Source organism: Fukomys damarensis, unplaced genomic scaffold (genome assembly GCF_012274545.1).
Source record: "Fukomys damarensis isolate Sample0158 unplaced genomic scaffold, DMR_v1.0_HiC HiC_scaffold_23, whole genome shotgun sequence".
Lineage (NCBI taxonomy): Eukaryota > Metazoa > Chordata > Mammalia > Rodentia > Bathyergidae > Fukomys > Fukomys damarensis.
In genome coordinates, this window is record NW_022900935.1 from 23,796,464 (window position 1) to 23,812,186 (window position 15,723).

Sequence of the window (15,723 nt, forward strand, 5' to 3'; positions counted from 1 at the left end):
AGAACTTGAGCAATCCCTGGTACAAAAAAAAAAAAAAAAAAAGAAGAAGCGGTGGGGGGGACAACAACAACAAACAAATAGTATTGTAATAACCAAGGTATGGTGACACACACTGTAACCCCAGCCACCCTGAAGCCTGAGATTGAGGATCACAAGTTCAAGGCCAGTTTGGGCAACTTAGTGAGACCCTGTCTCAAATAAAACTACAAAACAATTTTCTTTTAAAAACACACTTTTGGGCCGGGGATTTAGCTCAGTGGTTCCTCTGCCTGCCTCACAAGCACAAGGTCCCGAGTTTGATCCCCAGTACCAAAATAAATAAATAAATGAATAATACAAAACACACTTTTACAGAGGTCTTCCTCATTCTGATTACTTTGAGAAGGGAAATGTTGGGATCATAGGTATAAATGGCCCTAAGACTTCAGATGCATATCATCTGGTAGCATTTTCTAGAAAAGCTGTACGAAATTTTCCTTCTCTGAGAACAGGGAGAATTCTACTTCAGCTACCACCACCATTGCTGGGGCATATATGTAGGTATACTGAGCATGCACATGCGGGATTAGCATTCTCTAGAAAAAGATTTAGTATAAAGTATATGTACGCTTATAAAAAGGATTTATTAGATAGGTTTATAAGGTTGGACACAGAAGAATCCCCGTGGCTGTCTGCTAGTCAGAGATGGAAGAATGCAAGAGGGCCACCTGCAAGCTAGAGGGCCACAGGATCCAGTCAAAGGTCAAAAGGCGGAGTTCAATGCAGAGTCCATTGTGAATCTGTTGGAAGGCTAAAGTCTACACTGGAAGCCTGGAAGAACTGGAAATGAACATCCAAAGTCAGTGAATAGAGAAGACGGAGCCTCCTCCAAAGGAAAACAAAAAAAGAGGACTTATTTCTTTGCCTTTCTATTCCAACTGGGCTACAAGCCTACTGGTTGGTGCCACCCATATCTGGGGTGGGTGGGCCTTCTGTGTTCAGTTTGCAGCCTACATGTCAGTCCTCAGACGCGCCTAGAGTTGTACTGATCTGCTACGCAGTTCTTAAATCGACACGTCACAATTAACACTTACATATACATATCTTAGTGGGTAAAAAATATTATCCAGTTAGTTCAATGTGCATTTCTTTGTCACTATTGAGTTAATTTTTTCATGCTTATTGACTTTTTAAATGACATTTATTCATTTTGATGGGACCTCATCTGTTTTTAATTTTTATTTTTATTAGTGCATGTTACAGTACATTAAGTTTACATTCATTTGGGGGAGAAGGCACATGTGCATAACATAGCTTGTTTCTTTTTTTAATCCCCTTCCCACCCACCTCTCTCCCTCCACCTGTAAACCCTCTTTCCTCATTTTCATTGATTTTGTATGAGTTATATGAATTTTTTAGATTTTTTGACAGATTTTCCCCACCTTTTTGTTTACCTCTTAATTTTTCAGATTATATTTTAGCACTTAAGACTGTGAAGGCGCAATTCTTTATTTCTTCTATTACATTGATGTTTTGAAAGCTTGACAATTTATATCTTTTATACTTTTTAACACCTAGTTATTTTGAGTATAGTATGAGGGAAAGGAGAAGCTAGGTGGCAAATCTTCAGTGATCACTTGTTCCACCTGTTGGTGGATGCTTCCTTTATCATAACCTGTACGTGTATTGATTCTATCTCAGGGCTCATTGTCTGGATTCTTTTACTGTTTTTGTTTTTTGGAGACAGGATCTCGCTATGTAATCCAGCTGGCCTTGAATTCGTAATGTAACCAGGCTGGCCTCAGACTTGAGGAAATCCTCTTGCCTCAGCCTCCCAAGTGCTGGGATTATAGGCGTGCGCCACCAGTCCTGGCTGTCTTGACTCTTACATGTGTGTCACTGTTGTATTAACACGAATCCATAAATACCTGAAAACCTAATTTTTAATCGGAGGCATTATTTTTACCTTTTCTTTGAAATAGATTTTTTGGAATACTTCTGGTAAATTTCAAAAAATCCTATTGAGATTGTTCTTAGAATTATGTTAAATCTGTACATTAATCTGAGAGGAGGTGGCTTTCAGCCTTTCCCTCCAGGAATATGATTTGTCTCTCCCATTTTTTAAGTTGTCTGCAATGACTTGTATTGATGTCTTTCAATAAAGGATTATAGTTTCTTCATATAGGCCTTTTAGATTTCTGAAGTTTAATGCTCAGTGTTGGATTTTTTTGTTATGATTACTAATGGGGTCTCTTTTTTTAATCTGGTGATTGTTTCCTCCTGATGTGTTAAATTATCTTAACCATTCTAAATTTAGTTGATTCCTTTTAGGTTTTCTAGGCAAATAACAAACTGGCTGGAAAACAAGAGTTGCTTTTTAAAAATTTGTACATTTTAGATATACATAAAGGTAACATTCATCTTAGGGAATTTGTACCTGATACTTGTACATGATATATGTTGCTTTCCCCCCATCCCCCTCCTTCTTTTAACCCCTCTTCCCCTGCTTATTTACAAAAGCTTTGTTACCATTTTTTCCTTCTTTTTTTTTCTTGTCCCTTCTTTCCTTTCCCCGCCCCCCCTCCCTTTTTCCCCTTCTCATTTGAACATTTTCTTCCTATTTCCCAACATTTTTTGTACATTTTGGTTCTTTGTTTACACTTTGGCTCCTCATACCAGAGAAACAATGCAACATTTAAATATGTGTCCAATTTATTTCACTTCAGAATATGGTTTCAAGGTCCATCCACTTAGCTATAGATGTCTCAAGCTTATCCTTTGTATGGCAGAGTAGTACTCCACTGGGTTAAAAAAAAAATCTTCTTTATCCAGTCATTGGTTGATGGGCAATTGGGCTGTTTCCAAGATTTAGCTATTACAAACGGTGCCACTATAAACATGGGTGTGCATATATTGCTGTAGCACAATGCTTTCAATTCTTTCAGGAAGATACTAAGAAGGGGAATAGCTGGGTCAAATGAAACCTCCAGTTTTAGTTCTTTGAGTAATCTCCACACTGATTTCCACAGTGTCTGCACCAGTCCACACTCCCACCAAATGTGGAGAAGGGTCCCTTTTTCTTCATAGCCCTTACAGCATTTGTTACTAGTTGATTTCTTGATAACAGCCATTCTTTCTAAAGTGAGATGGAATCTCAGCATGGTTTTAATTTGTATCTCTTGAATGACCAGTGATATTGAATATGTTTTAATATTTGTTTTCTGTTTCTACTTCATTTGAGAAGTATCTTTTATTTCAGATCCCTGTTTTTGGATTGGCTCTTCAAATGTGGGGTTTTTTTTTTGTTTGTTTGTTTTTTGAGTTCTTTATATATTCTAGATATTAGTCCTTTAAGGGACAATTGGCAAAAAAATTTTCCCACGTTGTGGGTTGGCTCTTCATTCTGTTGGTGGTTTCTTCTGCTGTGTAAAGCTTTTTAATAAGAAGAGATCCTAGTTGTTGGTTTGTGTTCATGTGCAATCATGGTTTTATTCATAAAGCCTTTGCCTATACCAATGTCTTCAAACATTCTACCTATTCTATCTTGCAGCAGATTTAGTGTTTATTTTAATATTTAGATCTTTGATCCATTTTGATTTTACAGTAGTGCATGGTGAGAGATATGAGTCTAGGTTTAATCTTTGGCATGTAGAAAGCCAGTTTTTCCAGAACCATTTGTTAAAGAGGCTGTCTTCCAGTGACGGTGTTTAGCCCCTTTGTCAAAGATAAGGTTGGCTGAGTGTGTTTGGAGTTGTTTCTGCATCTTCTAGTCTGTTCCATTCATCCTGAGGTCAATACAGTTACTTTGGAGCCAGTTGTGATTCTTCCAGCTTTGGGACTGGTTTGCAGCTTCCTCCAGCAGTACTCAGGAGCCCAATTGTAAGAGTAGAAAAGCGGAAGGATGGATTGATGCCAAGGTCAGTTTCCCTGTCTAGGGCAAGAGAAGGACAAGATGCAAGACAACAAAGGGTCTCATAAGATAGTAGCTGATTTTTTTCAGGCTCTAGATTTACATCAGGGTCTAGACCAGAAAGGGCTGGGGGACCAGAGGTCTCCATGTAGTTGGATGAGAAGAAAGGAGTGGGTTTAGAAAGGAGGTTGTGGGCTGGAACAGACATAGGCTGTCAGGCTTCAGGGATGATAGCTTCCCAGATCCTTGAGGGAAGAGTATCTCATTTTACAGTTAACGAAGCTGACATCACCCAACTCTAGTTAGTAGCAGAACTGCAATTTGAGTTTCATTCTGCTATTCTGTAGAGCTCACATTTTGTCTTTATTTTTCAGGTTCACTTTAGCACAGTTTACTGAGAGCCAGGAGAGAATAGAAGGGAAAAGAGACAAGTTCTGCAGAGCACATAGGAGGGAGAGGCCAGGTCCCTGGTCAGTGCAGTGAGGAGGCAGGACATCTGGACCCTTGGTTCCTCCCATTGGCCCAAGGGCCCCCTCAGGCCACAGCAGCGTTTCTGAGTGTCCCACGCCTTTCACCCTCCTCACAACTCACTGTGTGTCCTCTATTACACACCATGTCCCCAATGTGCTCACTCTTCCCACCACTTCCTACACCTGCTGGTCTGTGTCACAGGCCCCAGCTTGCCCTTCTACACCTCACTTCCCATTTACCTGTGCTAATTCTGGTCCCTACCAATCGCCTGACCCATAATGAGCTGCGTGTCTAGCTCATGCCCACTTACACTGTGTCCTCAGAGTGCATCAGATGGCTTCTGGAAATCTGTGGCCACTCGAGTGCCCAAGGAGCCCCCTGAGATCCGCATCCTCAACCCGTATTTCATTCAGGAAGCCGCCTTCACCCTCATCGGACTGCCTTTCAACAACGGCCTAATGGGCCGGGGGGTGAGACTCCTGGGTCCTGGAAGAGGGAGGGTAGGAACGGGCCCAGAGGTGCCCTGGGAAGGGAAGGGCGGGAGGGAGGCAGTGGTCCTGGGAGGGAATTCTGTGCCGAGGAAGCTCCTCCTTGGAAATGGCACTTACCTGAGCCTCAGCGCTCTGGCTGAACTTCACACACTTCCTCTCCGCCCTCCTCCAGAATATCCCGACCCTTGGCAGTGTGGCAGTGACCATGGCACTGCATGGCTGTGATGAGGTGGCAGTTGCAGGCTTCGGCTACGACATGAGCACGCCCAACGCACCCCTGCACTACTATGAGACCGTACGCATGGCAGCCATCAAGGAGGTTCGAGCTGAGTGTGGGAACAGAATCCGGGCATAGCCGAGGGAGGGGGCTTCCGACACAAGGACAGACTTGCACTGCATGTATGCAGCGAGCGGGACAGGGACAGGGCAGCAGCTGTTCTGGCTTCTGAGAGCTACCCACAGCACCCCAGCATGAGCCTGCCCACTCTGAGCTAAGCAGAGCCCTGAAGGTCCACCCTGTATGCAGGCTGACCACCAACATCCCACCTACTGCTCTTCCAGCCACCCCCTGAATCCAACACCCCCTCCTCACCCTTTTCTCTTTGTGGGGCCCTCCCTGCCCTTGCTCTGCAGCTCACCCCACACCTCACGTCTCCTTGCTGCCTATCAGCCTGTCGCACACTGGTCTTGGCACTAGGTCAGATCACCTTCTCTGTCATCCCTGCCTTTCCCTAGAGGGCTTTGTTGCCCTCACACAATCCACATCCCATGTACCTCCTCTACCTTTCCTGTAGTGAAACACGTGCTCTGTGTCACCCAGAATTGCTCCCAGGCAGTCCTTATGTACAGGGAGCTTCCCGGACTTTCGGTCAGCCGCTCCTGGCATCTCTCCCTGTACCACAAGGATCTCGTGTGAAATCTCAACTCTCTCCCCATACCTTAGCTTCTATCATCAGCCTCCCACAGACCCATCCTGAAACTTGTAAGTCTTGGGGTCAGTGCCCCACGCAGCTTTTCTGCCCCTATATCTGGATGACTGTGTGGTTTGGAAAAACCTGTTACTGTTCAAAGTCATGAGTCTGGAGGCTGTGGTCTTCACTAGTCCTTATTTCTGCTCATGAGTCTCTTTCCTGCCTCTCCCAGCCCTAACACACTGATCCAGAGCCTCGCACTCCGCACATTCCTGGCCACCCTCCTCCGTGAGGAAGCTGAAGCTTCCTTGGGGACTCAGTGGGCTTCCACTAGAGCACCCCTCAGCACTTCTCTCTCATTTAGCCCTTCACTGCCACACACACACCTGACACACCTTCCTCTGAGGTTGCCAGTGACCTATCTCAAGGCTGCCCAGTATGGCCACGTTGTCTTTTGTGATATCCCAGAAACACTTTTTACGTGTGGGCCATTCCTTCCTGCTTGGATTCTGAGTCATTAATTTCTGGTATTCCTGTTCTTTCACGCGCCCGTCTCTCTCACTGTGTCTCAATCCATTGGTTCTGCTCTACTGTGTAGGAATCAAGATGAGCTATCACTCCACCCCACGTTCTCTTCTCACCCTGCATATTCCCCACATCTGCATCCCCATCTTGAGTTACCATGTGTTGTATTAGGCTCTTTTGGTTCTTGATCTAACAGAATACTAGACTCTGTGATTTAAAGAGGAAAGCTTTATTTCTCACAGTCCTGGAGTCTGGAAATTGAGGATGAAGGTACTAGCAGATTCAGGTCTGGTGAGGACCCACTCCCTGGCTCACAGATGGCTGTCTTCTCGCTGTGCCTGTACATGGGGATGGGGTGCAGGCACTTTCCTGAGTGTCCTAGAAAGACACTAATCCCATGAGAATTGGCCGCAAGAGGTAAAAGCTAAGAGACGGCTGCTAGCTGGGGTGAGAACAGCCCCACAGTGCAGGGAGTAGGAGCCAGGTGCATTAGTGAACAGTGAACAGAGGCCTCCCTAGGCTGCAGGAGTTTCACCTGCTAAATGCTCCTTTGGGACAGAGAAGAGGGAAAGAGGCAAAGCTGAGAAGTAGCTGGAGGGTAGAGAAGTTCATACAGGATCTGCCACACAACTGTGAAATGTGGGCTAGAAATATAGACAGAGCTGTGAGCACAACTGCTTGTTCAATTTCCCTGGAGAAGACAGTAGGAAGTGTGGTCAGGGCAGAATGCCAGGACACCAGCATTCAATGGCTGGGCAAAGGAAGAGGCGCCAGACAGAGGCTAAACAGAGGCCAGGCATGGCAGCACATGCCTATAATCTTAGCACTTGAGAGGCTGAGGCAGGAAGATCCTGACTTTGAGTCCAGCCTAGACAAATAGTGAGACCCTGCCTCAAAAAAGGGGGGTGAGGGCTAAAAAGGAGGGGGACTCTGCTGAGAGTGGACTGGTGGTGGGCATCTGTCTCCAGAGTCCTGCATCAGTCCACAGCACTGCGGAAGCTCTGCAAGGCTCCTAAGTTGTCTCCACAAAAGAGAAATTAGGACGAGCACCCAAGAGGGGCATCACCTGGAGAGCAGACTGGTATCACCCTGTAGCAGACTTTTCTGCCTTCTTTTTCATTCTGAAAGTAGATTGTCCAACACATTCATAAGCCAAGAGGTGACACAGTGCACTTCCGTGTGTCATTTATGAACACACGGCCAATATTGTTTCACGTCTTCTTCCTCTCATGCTCCCAGCCCCACTGATCACTTGGAAGTGGGTCTCAGATGTCTTATTATTCCCGCCATAAATACTTCATTCTGTTTTTCTAAAGGATAAGTAACTGATTTTTGTTACTACTATCTTTAAAAGTTAACAGTAATTCCTCAGCATCATCAGATAGTCCTCTGCTAACCTCTTAGCCCTCAGTGACTCCTAGTGGGTGCTCTTGAAACTGACCCATCAAACTTCTCACAAGGGGAGATGTGGGGCAAGTATGGAGCTTTATTAGTATCTGTAGGTGTTTGTATCCTAATTCTGCCATTCCTGTGAGCCTGCTTCTTGCCTATAAAGTCTTAATTTCATTCAACAAATGTTTATTGAGCACCTATTCTGTACCTAGCAGTGCCTGCCCTCAGAGACAGTGAGCCAGACACTGGGATCTTCAAAGATTGGGGTGGGTCCTCAGGATCTGCGACAAAGGAGGAGTTTGCGGACATCGAAGTGTAATGACAGATTGTTAGGAGCAGCCGGGGGTTGTAGGGAGTGTGGGAGGACAGCCAGCTAGAAACAGGACGGAGGGTAGAGGAGAGCCACCACCTCAGGTGACGCAGAGAGGGAGGAAACACTGAGTCAGGGGTGCTGTCCTTCGGGGAAGCCAGCTTGTGGCTCAAACAAGAAGTTGAAGGAAGTTCAGAGCAGAGGGCTGCAGGGAATGCTGCTGCTGACTGCTTGAGTTTCACATTGAAAAGATTTGAGAGGTTGGAGAGGTTGCCAGGGCAGAATAAGGGCTGGATAGAGGCCTGAGTTTTAGCGCCAGGATGCAGTGGCTGTGAGTCAGTACAGTGAGGCTCAGGCCCAGTGAGGGCAGCAAGCAGGCCAGTGGCACAGGAACGATGAGGCCACTGACCTTCCTCCCCTCTTTCCTTCCTCCCCTAGCCCTGCCTCCCTGCCTTCCTTCTTTCCTTCCTTTCTTCCATCCGTCCATCCATCACACCTTTTTGTTATCTGAGGTACTTAGTCATCTGAGCCTCCTGGTGAGAGCACATGGGATGAGATGAACCCTGTCCTGGTAACCCTGGAAGGCAGTGTCTTCCCTGTAGTTTCCACATAGCCGCTTTAGCAATTTCAAATGTATAATACATTTTTATTAACTATAGTCAAGCCAGGCATGGTAGCACATGCCTATAATCCCATAACTCAGGAGGCTGAGGCAGGAGGGTCACCTTAGTTCAAGGCCAGCCTGGGCTACATAGCAAGACCCTGTTTCAAAAAAGAAAACAAATACGAAAACAAAAAGCAAACCCAATAGTCAAATATTCTCACCACAAGAAATAAGGATGTAAGATGATGTGTTAATTAGCTTGATTTAATCATCCTGTAATATATACATGTACCAAAACATCACATTGTGCTTCGTAAATATATATAATTAATATCTGTCAATTAAAGATAAACATTTAACCTGGGTGTTGTGGCACACATCTATAATCTCAGGACTTAGGAAGCTGAGGCAGGAGGATTGCTCAAGGTCAGCCTGGTCTACGTAGCAAGAGCCTGTCTCAGAAAACAAAAGGAACAGCAAAAAAAGATTAGACTCTGCTCCTCACCCTCCCAGGCTCCTGTGATCTGGGAGGCCAGATTTCATCAGCTGCCCCAGGCCTAGAATAGATTGCATCAGTCCAGAGAATGACTCTGCACCCGCTTGCTTTGGACTGACATGACTCGTCTCCTTCCTCCAGCACTGAGGCTTACAGCACAAGTCAGGGGCGTAGTCCTAAAGGAATGAGTGTATAGTGGGAGAATAGTTTTGTCTGGGTCTTAGGAAGGCAAGTTGAGCTATGGCAGTGGTGGCACCTGAGCGACAGCAGGCACATAGAGCCCTCGCTGTCGGCATGTGAGCCACATCACCCCTGCGTCCAAGCTTCGGACATTCAGCTTTAACTGCAGTGTTGACACTTTGCGTGAAAAATAAGTGGGTTTTGGGTTTTGGGTTTCGGTTTGGACATTCGGTCTCTAAAAGGTCCATCATCACTGGGCTCTGGCCTCCTGAAGCAGGGTCATCACAGTCATTCAGACACTGTGGATGACAAGTGCCTGCCTTCAGAGGTCCACAGTGACAGATCTAGGGGGTAGTGACTGGAAGAGGGCACCACCATGGCTCAAGCAGGGCTGTAGCTCAGCAGCCACCTGGGCTGCCCACCTCATTACTTCTTCATCTCTTTCCTTCCAGTCCTGGACACACAACATCCAGCGAGAGAAAGAGTTTCTGCGCAAGCTGGTGAAGGCGCGTGTTATCACTGACCTGAGCAGTGGCATCTGAGTGGGCCCAGCAGTCGGCCACAGAGGCCCAGATGCCACCACAGCAAGCAGCAGTCACCTGTGCGGGAGTCTTCAGACCCAGAGAAAGACAGTGCCAAGGGGCCCCAGAGGCAGCAAGGCCTTGGCAGGGCAGCCAGAGCAGTGCCTGGGTCCGTGAAGCCAGAGGGCCAGGAAGCCACAGGCTGTGCCCAGCAGGCCCAGCATGCAGGAGGTGGGACATTAGGCAGCAAGGATGCTGCCAGAATCATTTCTCCAATCAATGTTTGGTGTATTATCATTTTGTGAACTTGGGTGGGGGGAAGGGGGGATAATTTATTTTTAAATGAGGTTGGAGATGTCAAGTTTGATCCACTTGCCATGCAGAAGGAGGCCCACTAGAGGGCCGATCAGGCAATGGTACCAGTAAGCTCCCTGGAGAATGGGAGTGCCATGACCAGCCTGTGTCCTACCCTGGGGCTACAGAGAGGTGGCAGCATCTCATTACAGCCTTTTCCAGCTCATGGCACTCTTTGGCATTAACTGGGGAGAATATCAGATATTCACATTCACCAGCCCCCAGCTGTCCTGCCTGGAAGCCCTGAGGCTATTCCTTGGAAGCCAGCAAGACAGCCCCTGGGCTAGAGCAGGGAGAACTTTAAAGCTCAGGAGGGGAGGCCTGGCCCAGCCTGACAGGAAGACCTCCCCTTTCCAGCTGTACTGACCTGTAGGACAGTTTCCTCACCTGGACTGACCAGCCTGTCAGATGTTCTGGGTTCTGAAATGGAACTGCCAGGTCTTTGGGTTTTGCCTTTAGCCTTGACCAGAGGAAAGTGAGGCCCAAGGCCTTGCCCAGGCTGTGGCAGCCACCCCAGGCAGCCCTCATGGAAGCAATAAAGCTCTTCCCTGAACCTGGCCTCCTTTTTGCTGACTTTTCTGGAATGAATAGGAACCTGGGGCTTCAGCAACTATGCCAAACCCAAGAACCTTCTCTCCAGCCCACCACATCCCTTTCACTTCTTCAGAAACCTCTGGGGTTTCCGATGGCCCCCACAGCCCCATATCCACTTTGCCATCAGAGAAAGAGACCAGCAGTAGCACCTGGCGAGGCACAGCAAGGCCCCAGACCTTTTCTGCTCCTGACCCTCTAGCATGTCTTCTAGTCCCCACCTCCAGAAGACTGGAAGGCACACAGCTAGCTCCAGGTATCTCCTAGGGAACTTTAGAAAAGGTATTCCCATACCGCCTCACCCCCTCAGCACCTTACAGTCAGATCCCTCTCCCCTAAGAGATCCTATGAGAATAGGCAGACTCATACCTGTGTCTGTGTCCATGGAGGGAGCGTGCTGCCAGACTGTCACTGTGACAGTGAACGGGATGGCTGGGCACTCCACCATTCCGATCTACCCCACCCCAAGAGCGCGGGCAGCCCCAGGCCCTTGAGGACAGAATCCTGGCCATCCGAAGGATCATGACTTCCCACATGCTCTCCTTACTGCTGTGGTCTGTCTTCAAGCAGAAGCCTCCTCCATTGAGTAGAAGCAAGGCCCTGACTGAGGGCCAGGCAAGACCATAAACACCCCTACACTCTGCTGGAAACAGACCCCTAGTGTGTTACTCCAGTGTCCTGCCTCTTCCTGCCTGAATGGTACCCACCGGAGTTGTGCAGGGCCTAGGTGCCATGCCTGTCAGTGGTGGCCTTGGCTGAAAAAGTGGAAGGGAAGCTGCCCCCAACTGGACAGCAGTTACGGGATGCAGCAGAGCGCTCTTCATGGCTGAGCCTCCCGTCCCACCAGGGCCTGTGGAACTTGCAAACAGCCCCCAGCAGCAGCAGCAGCCTGACTTCAGTCCTCAGCATGTTGTGAAACTCCTTCACAAAAACCATGGTTCTGAACCCTGGCTATATGCCAGGATCACCTGTGCAAATCTGAAAAATTATACCTTCTCACCATGAGATTCTGATTCAGATCTGGGGTGGAGCCCGGATGTGGGTAGTTCTTAAAGGTCCACAGTGACTCTAGCGCATAGCTTGGGTACAGCTGGTCCGTACATGTTCCCTGAGCCCTCTCATTGCATGTCATTTGGTCAACAGTGTTTCCAGGATTGCCATCACTTGCCCAATCCTCTCTATTTTGCTCCAGGCTACAAAATTCAGCTGCTTCCTGAACATTCCCACCTAGGAAAACCCACAAGCCTTTCCAACTCAACATGTCCAACGCTATACTCATAAGCTCCAGCCCCTTCCCCAGAGAGCCCCGCTTCCCCTCCACCTGCTCACCCAGGCCAGAGCTAAAGGCACACCTCTGTCCCTCAGGCTCCCTCACCCCACCTGAACAGGCACTGAATTTTCAAAAGGGTGCATGGGGGATTAGGCCTGGGTGGCCCAGGACCTTGCTCAAGCCTCATCGTCTCTCCTCTGGGGAGGGGTTAGGGTGACAGCTGTCTTGCCTGTTTCGAACCAGCCTTCCCACTGCAGCTAGTTATCCTCGAAAGTGCATCTCTGATCACACCATTCTGCTCAGAATCCTTCAGTGGGATAAAAGCCAGCCTCTTCAGCCTGAACTTTCCAGCCCTGTTACCACCCAACCCCCAGCCAACCTACCAAATTGCCATAATTAGACAAGTGAAATGCACCCTCCCCTCCTGAGGCTTTAGCCTCAGTTCCTATCTTCCTGCTCTGTGACCCTCCCCTTCATTCCTCACCTACTTCCTCCCTCACGGGGGCCACGGCTATGCTGCAGGGACCCAGGTGCGAGCAGCCCCAGAGGTGAGCGGTGGGGGACTACAGAGCAGAACCTGGCTGCCCGAGGCGGAGAAGCAACCTGTTGAGAGAGAAACGAGTAGGGGAGGTCCAGACATCCAGGACCCCCGCGTCTGCAGCCCAGCGGGCCTCGGCCAAGGCGGAGACCCGCCTGTCCCTCCCTCCAACGCCCTCGCTGGCTCTCCCGCCCTCGGTCCGGCCTCCCAGCTCTCTGCTTTGCGTGTCTACAAACTCCGAACTCAGTTTGCAAGCCTCTCCGCCGACAGCCTTCTCCACTCTTTTCATCTGGAGGTCCTCTGCTAGCGTATACCCCCGACCTCAGGGAAACAGAGCCGAACAGTGGAGACTGAGTCCGGCGGGGAGAGGGGCCAGGTGAGCCCAGAAAGGTGGGGCGGGGCGGGGGCGCTCTGGGCCCCACCCCGGGATCCGGTGACGCCGGGGCTGGAATTTGACACCAGACGGCAAGCAGGAGGCTGCTGAGGGATGGAGCTGGGCTCGGCCCCCAGACACGACCCGCGGGCTCCGCCAGCAGCAAGTCCCTCGGGCCCCAGTCCTCACTTCGTCGGGGGCTCAGAGGCCCACACCCAGGGTAAGCCGTCCCACATGCCCATCCCCTGGTCCCAGCCCTAGATGCACACTCCCCGGGCTATGGACAGAGGCAGGACGGTCTTCATCCCGTCCTCCCTCTCCCAGCCCTCAGTGCAGCACTCTGCCCCTCCCAGGCCCTCCAATCCCTCCTGTCGTTTGTTGGAGTGTGCTAGCCCTGCTGGCCCGCTGTAATGTGAGGCTCCTGCTGCCGCTACAGGGCACAGACTGGTTGCCAAGGCCGCACTTTTGGCTAAAAGAGGTGCTGCCAGGTGCACAGCCCTGGGCATGAGCCATTTGAGCTGCGGGGGAATGCCCAGCACTGGTCCCAGGAAAGGTGCCTAGAAGAACACAGTGCAGGACCCCCGTGGTGAGTAGTGGGCTGGTGGATCAGGGTGGCTTGGGCTGGACGACTCAGTGGCCCAGGCAGCTAGGAGGGAAACAAAGCCTGAGCTGCCCTCAAGGGGCCTACTGTTAGGTTCCCCCTAATGCAGAGGCCTCTAAGGCTGCTTTGCCTGGCTTTCCCTCCAACTGTGAGAATAGTCACTGGCCTGGCTTGGAAGGTTCTGAATGCAGTTCACCAACAGACATGCACCTGGCCCTAAAGGACCACTTCCTAGAGGAAGGCCTGGGAGATTTGCCCTGCAGGTGTGCAGACACTCTGTGCTAGGTGAAGGGGGTTAGGGTAACAGCTGGACTTCAAGGGAAGGCTGGCTAATGAGGGATCAAGAAGGTTCAGAGGCCCCAGAGTGGTATTCAGGAGTGTCAGCCTGTGGGGGCTTGCAAAGGCTGGTGGCACTTGGGAGGGCTGGCTGAAATCAGGAAGGATGGCTCAGGAGGGAAACGTCTAAGAGCAGAGCTGGGCTGCCAGAGCCACTGAAGGCTGAAGGGGGCAGACCTGGGTCAGCTCTCAGAGTCCAGTTTGGCATGTGGATTGGCAGGCCCTCCTGGGAGTGGCTCGGGCCTGAGTGCAGAGATCGAAAAAGCCCACCTTCTGCCTCCTTGGAATCTGCAGGCTTGGCAGACTCTGCCCCCTGGTGGCCATAGGAAGACAGGGCCCAATCCTGTTATTTTCAGAGGGCCCATCAGCCCCCACCGTCTGCTGCCTCCTGAGGGACGTGTGGTCAGAAGAGAAAACTCAGGAGGCTTTGGATATAGAACAGAGATCACAGAGGAACAAGGTGCAGTGACATTAAGTGAGAAACACAGCATGTGGCCTGGGCCTCAGTATCAGATAACTCCGTGACCAGCATACGCTAATTCTTCTCCAGGCCTCAGCTTCCTCCCCTGTAGCATGGAGTAAAGGCTGTTGGTATGGGTCTACCCTGTGTTCTTAGGCAATAAGTCTCTGAGCCTCTCTGAGCCTGTTTGCTCATCTGGAAAAAAGAGATCAGACCATTTAGTTCATGGAGCTGTGAAAAAGAAAGAAAGGAAGAAGGAAAGAAGGAAGAAAGGAAGGAAGGAAGGAAAGAGTGAGCCGCAAAGCATCTAACACAGTAAGATTCTCAGTGTGGCTACTTCTGGACTGAGTCATGCTACCTAAGCCCCTTGCAGCATGGAAAAACTTAAGTGGAAAGATGACCTCCCCAAAAGATAATTCATCTTTCAATTTGCAAGCTGCCTCAAGAGGGAGGTGGGGGAACAGGTCGACAAAGGCTGATGGGATCTCCTGGTGTTGATAGAGATGGAACTTGGACTTGGAGGCCCTACTGCGCTGCCCCACCGCCCCTGGCCTAGGTGGCAGGTGAGTGATTGCCCCAGACTCCAAACTATACTGAGGAAGGGTGGCCTAAGCTGAGGGAAGAGCAGGACTTGGCCTGGGTATGGGTCAGATGTGGGCTGGAGAGTGGTCAAGGAGGGAGGACTCAGTCACATGGCAGAAGGACCAGGACTTCTGTGGATGGTCAGTGCCCTCAGCTGATTTCTCACCGAGGCTTCCAGAGATAGTGAATCCCTTATTCTTGAACATAAACCCTTCTTGACATCCCCACCCAGCTGGGAGCCCAAACACTCTCTGATACCAGCCAAGGACAGGTCAGCCCCAAGTGCCTCCAAATCAGCCCATCAGGGCACCCTCTTCCTTCCTGAGTCCCCCACTTCCTGTCTCTCCGCAGCCAGCCCTGTGGCCAACATTGGCCGCTCTAGCCCTCCTCAGCAGCGTCACGGAGTCCTCACTGGGCCCTGCGCCCCGCAGTCCCCCCACCCACGAAGGCCCCACGCCAGTCCTGGCGCCCCCCACTGGCCACCTGCCGGGTAGGTGAGACGGCAAGGGGGCGGGACAAGGGCCAGGCCGCCCAGGGACGTGGCTTGTGACCTTGTCTCGTTCCAGGTGGACGCCTGGTCCGGTTGTGCGGTGGAAGAACCCACCGGCCCTTGCCGCAGCCTCCCTCGCAGTCCCCCCACCCACGAAGGCCCCACGCCAGTCCTGGCGCCCCCCACTGGCCACCTGCCGGGTAGGTGAGACGGCAAGGGGGCGGGACAAGGGCCAGGCCGCCCAGGGACGTGGCTTGTGACCTTGTCTCGTTCCAGGTGGACGCCTGGTCCGGTTGTGCGGTGGAAGAACCCACCGGCCCTTGCCGCAGCCTCCCTCT

The 15,723-nt window shown here is 50.3% G+C and overlaps 2 protein-coding genes across 8 annotated transcripts in view; both read left to right on the top strand.

Moving 5' to 3' along the window:
* St3gal3 (ST3 beta-galactoside alpha-2,3-sialyltransferase 3) overlaps positions 1–11,348 on the top strand; it is a 168,072-nt gene extending 156,724 nt beyond the window's left edge. For 2 of the 7 annotated variants that reach the window (XM_010634609.3, XM_010634616.3), the window contains 3 exons: positions 4,684–4,830; positions 5,024–5,170; positions 9,722–11,341. In XM_010634609.3, coding sequence (XP_010632911.1) covers positions 4,684–4,830; positions 5,024–5,170; positions 9,722–9,811 — 384 coding nt within the window. In that variant the 3' untranslated portion in view covers positions 9,812–11,341. Of the gene's footprint in view, positions 1–4,683; positions 4,831–5,023; positions 5,171–9,721 lie in introns of those variants that run through there. The other 5 variants (XM_010634624.3, XM_010634628.3, XM_010634601.3 and 2 more) reach the window with 4 other exon arrangements.
* Positions 11,349–13,608: 2,260 nt separating this feature from the next.
* Positions 13,609–15,723, top strand: part of Artn (artemin) — a 3,997-nt gene continuing 1,882 nt past the window's right edge. The window contains exons 1-3 of the mRNA XM_033767377.1: positions 13,609–14,876; positions 15,247–15,385; positions 15,462–15,585. Coding sequence (XP_033623268.1) covers positions 14,817–14,876; positions 15,247–15,385; positions 15,462–15,585 — 323 coding nt within the window. The 5' untranslated portion in view covers positions 13,609–14,816. The remainder of the gene's footprint in view (positions 14,877–15,246; positions 15,386–15,461; positions 15,586–15,723) is intronic.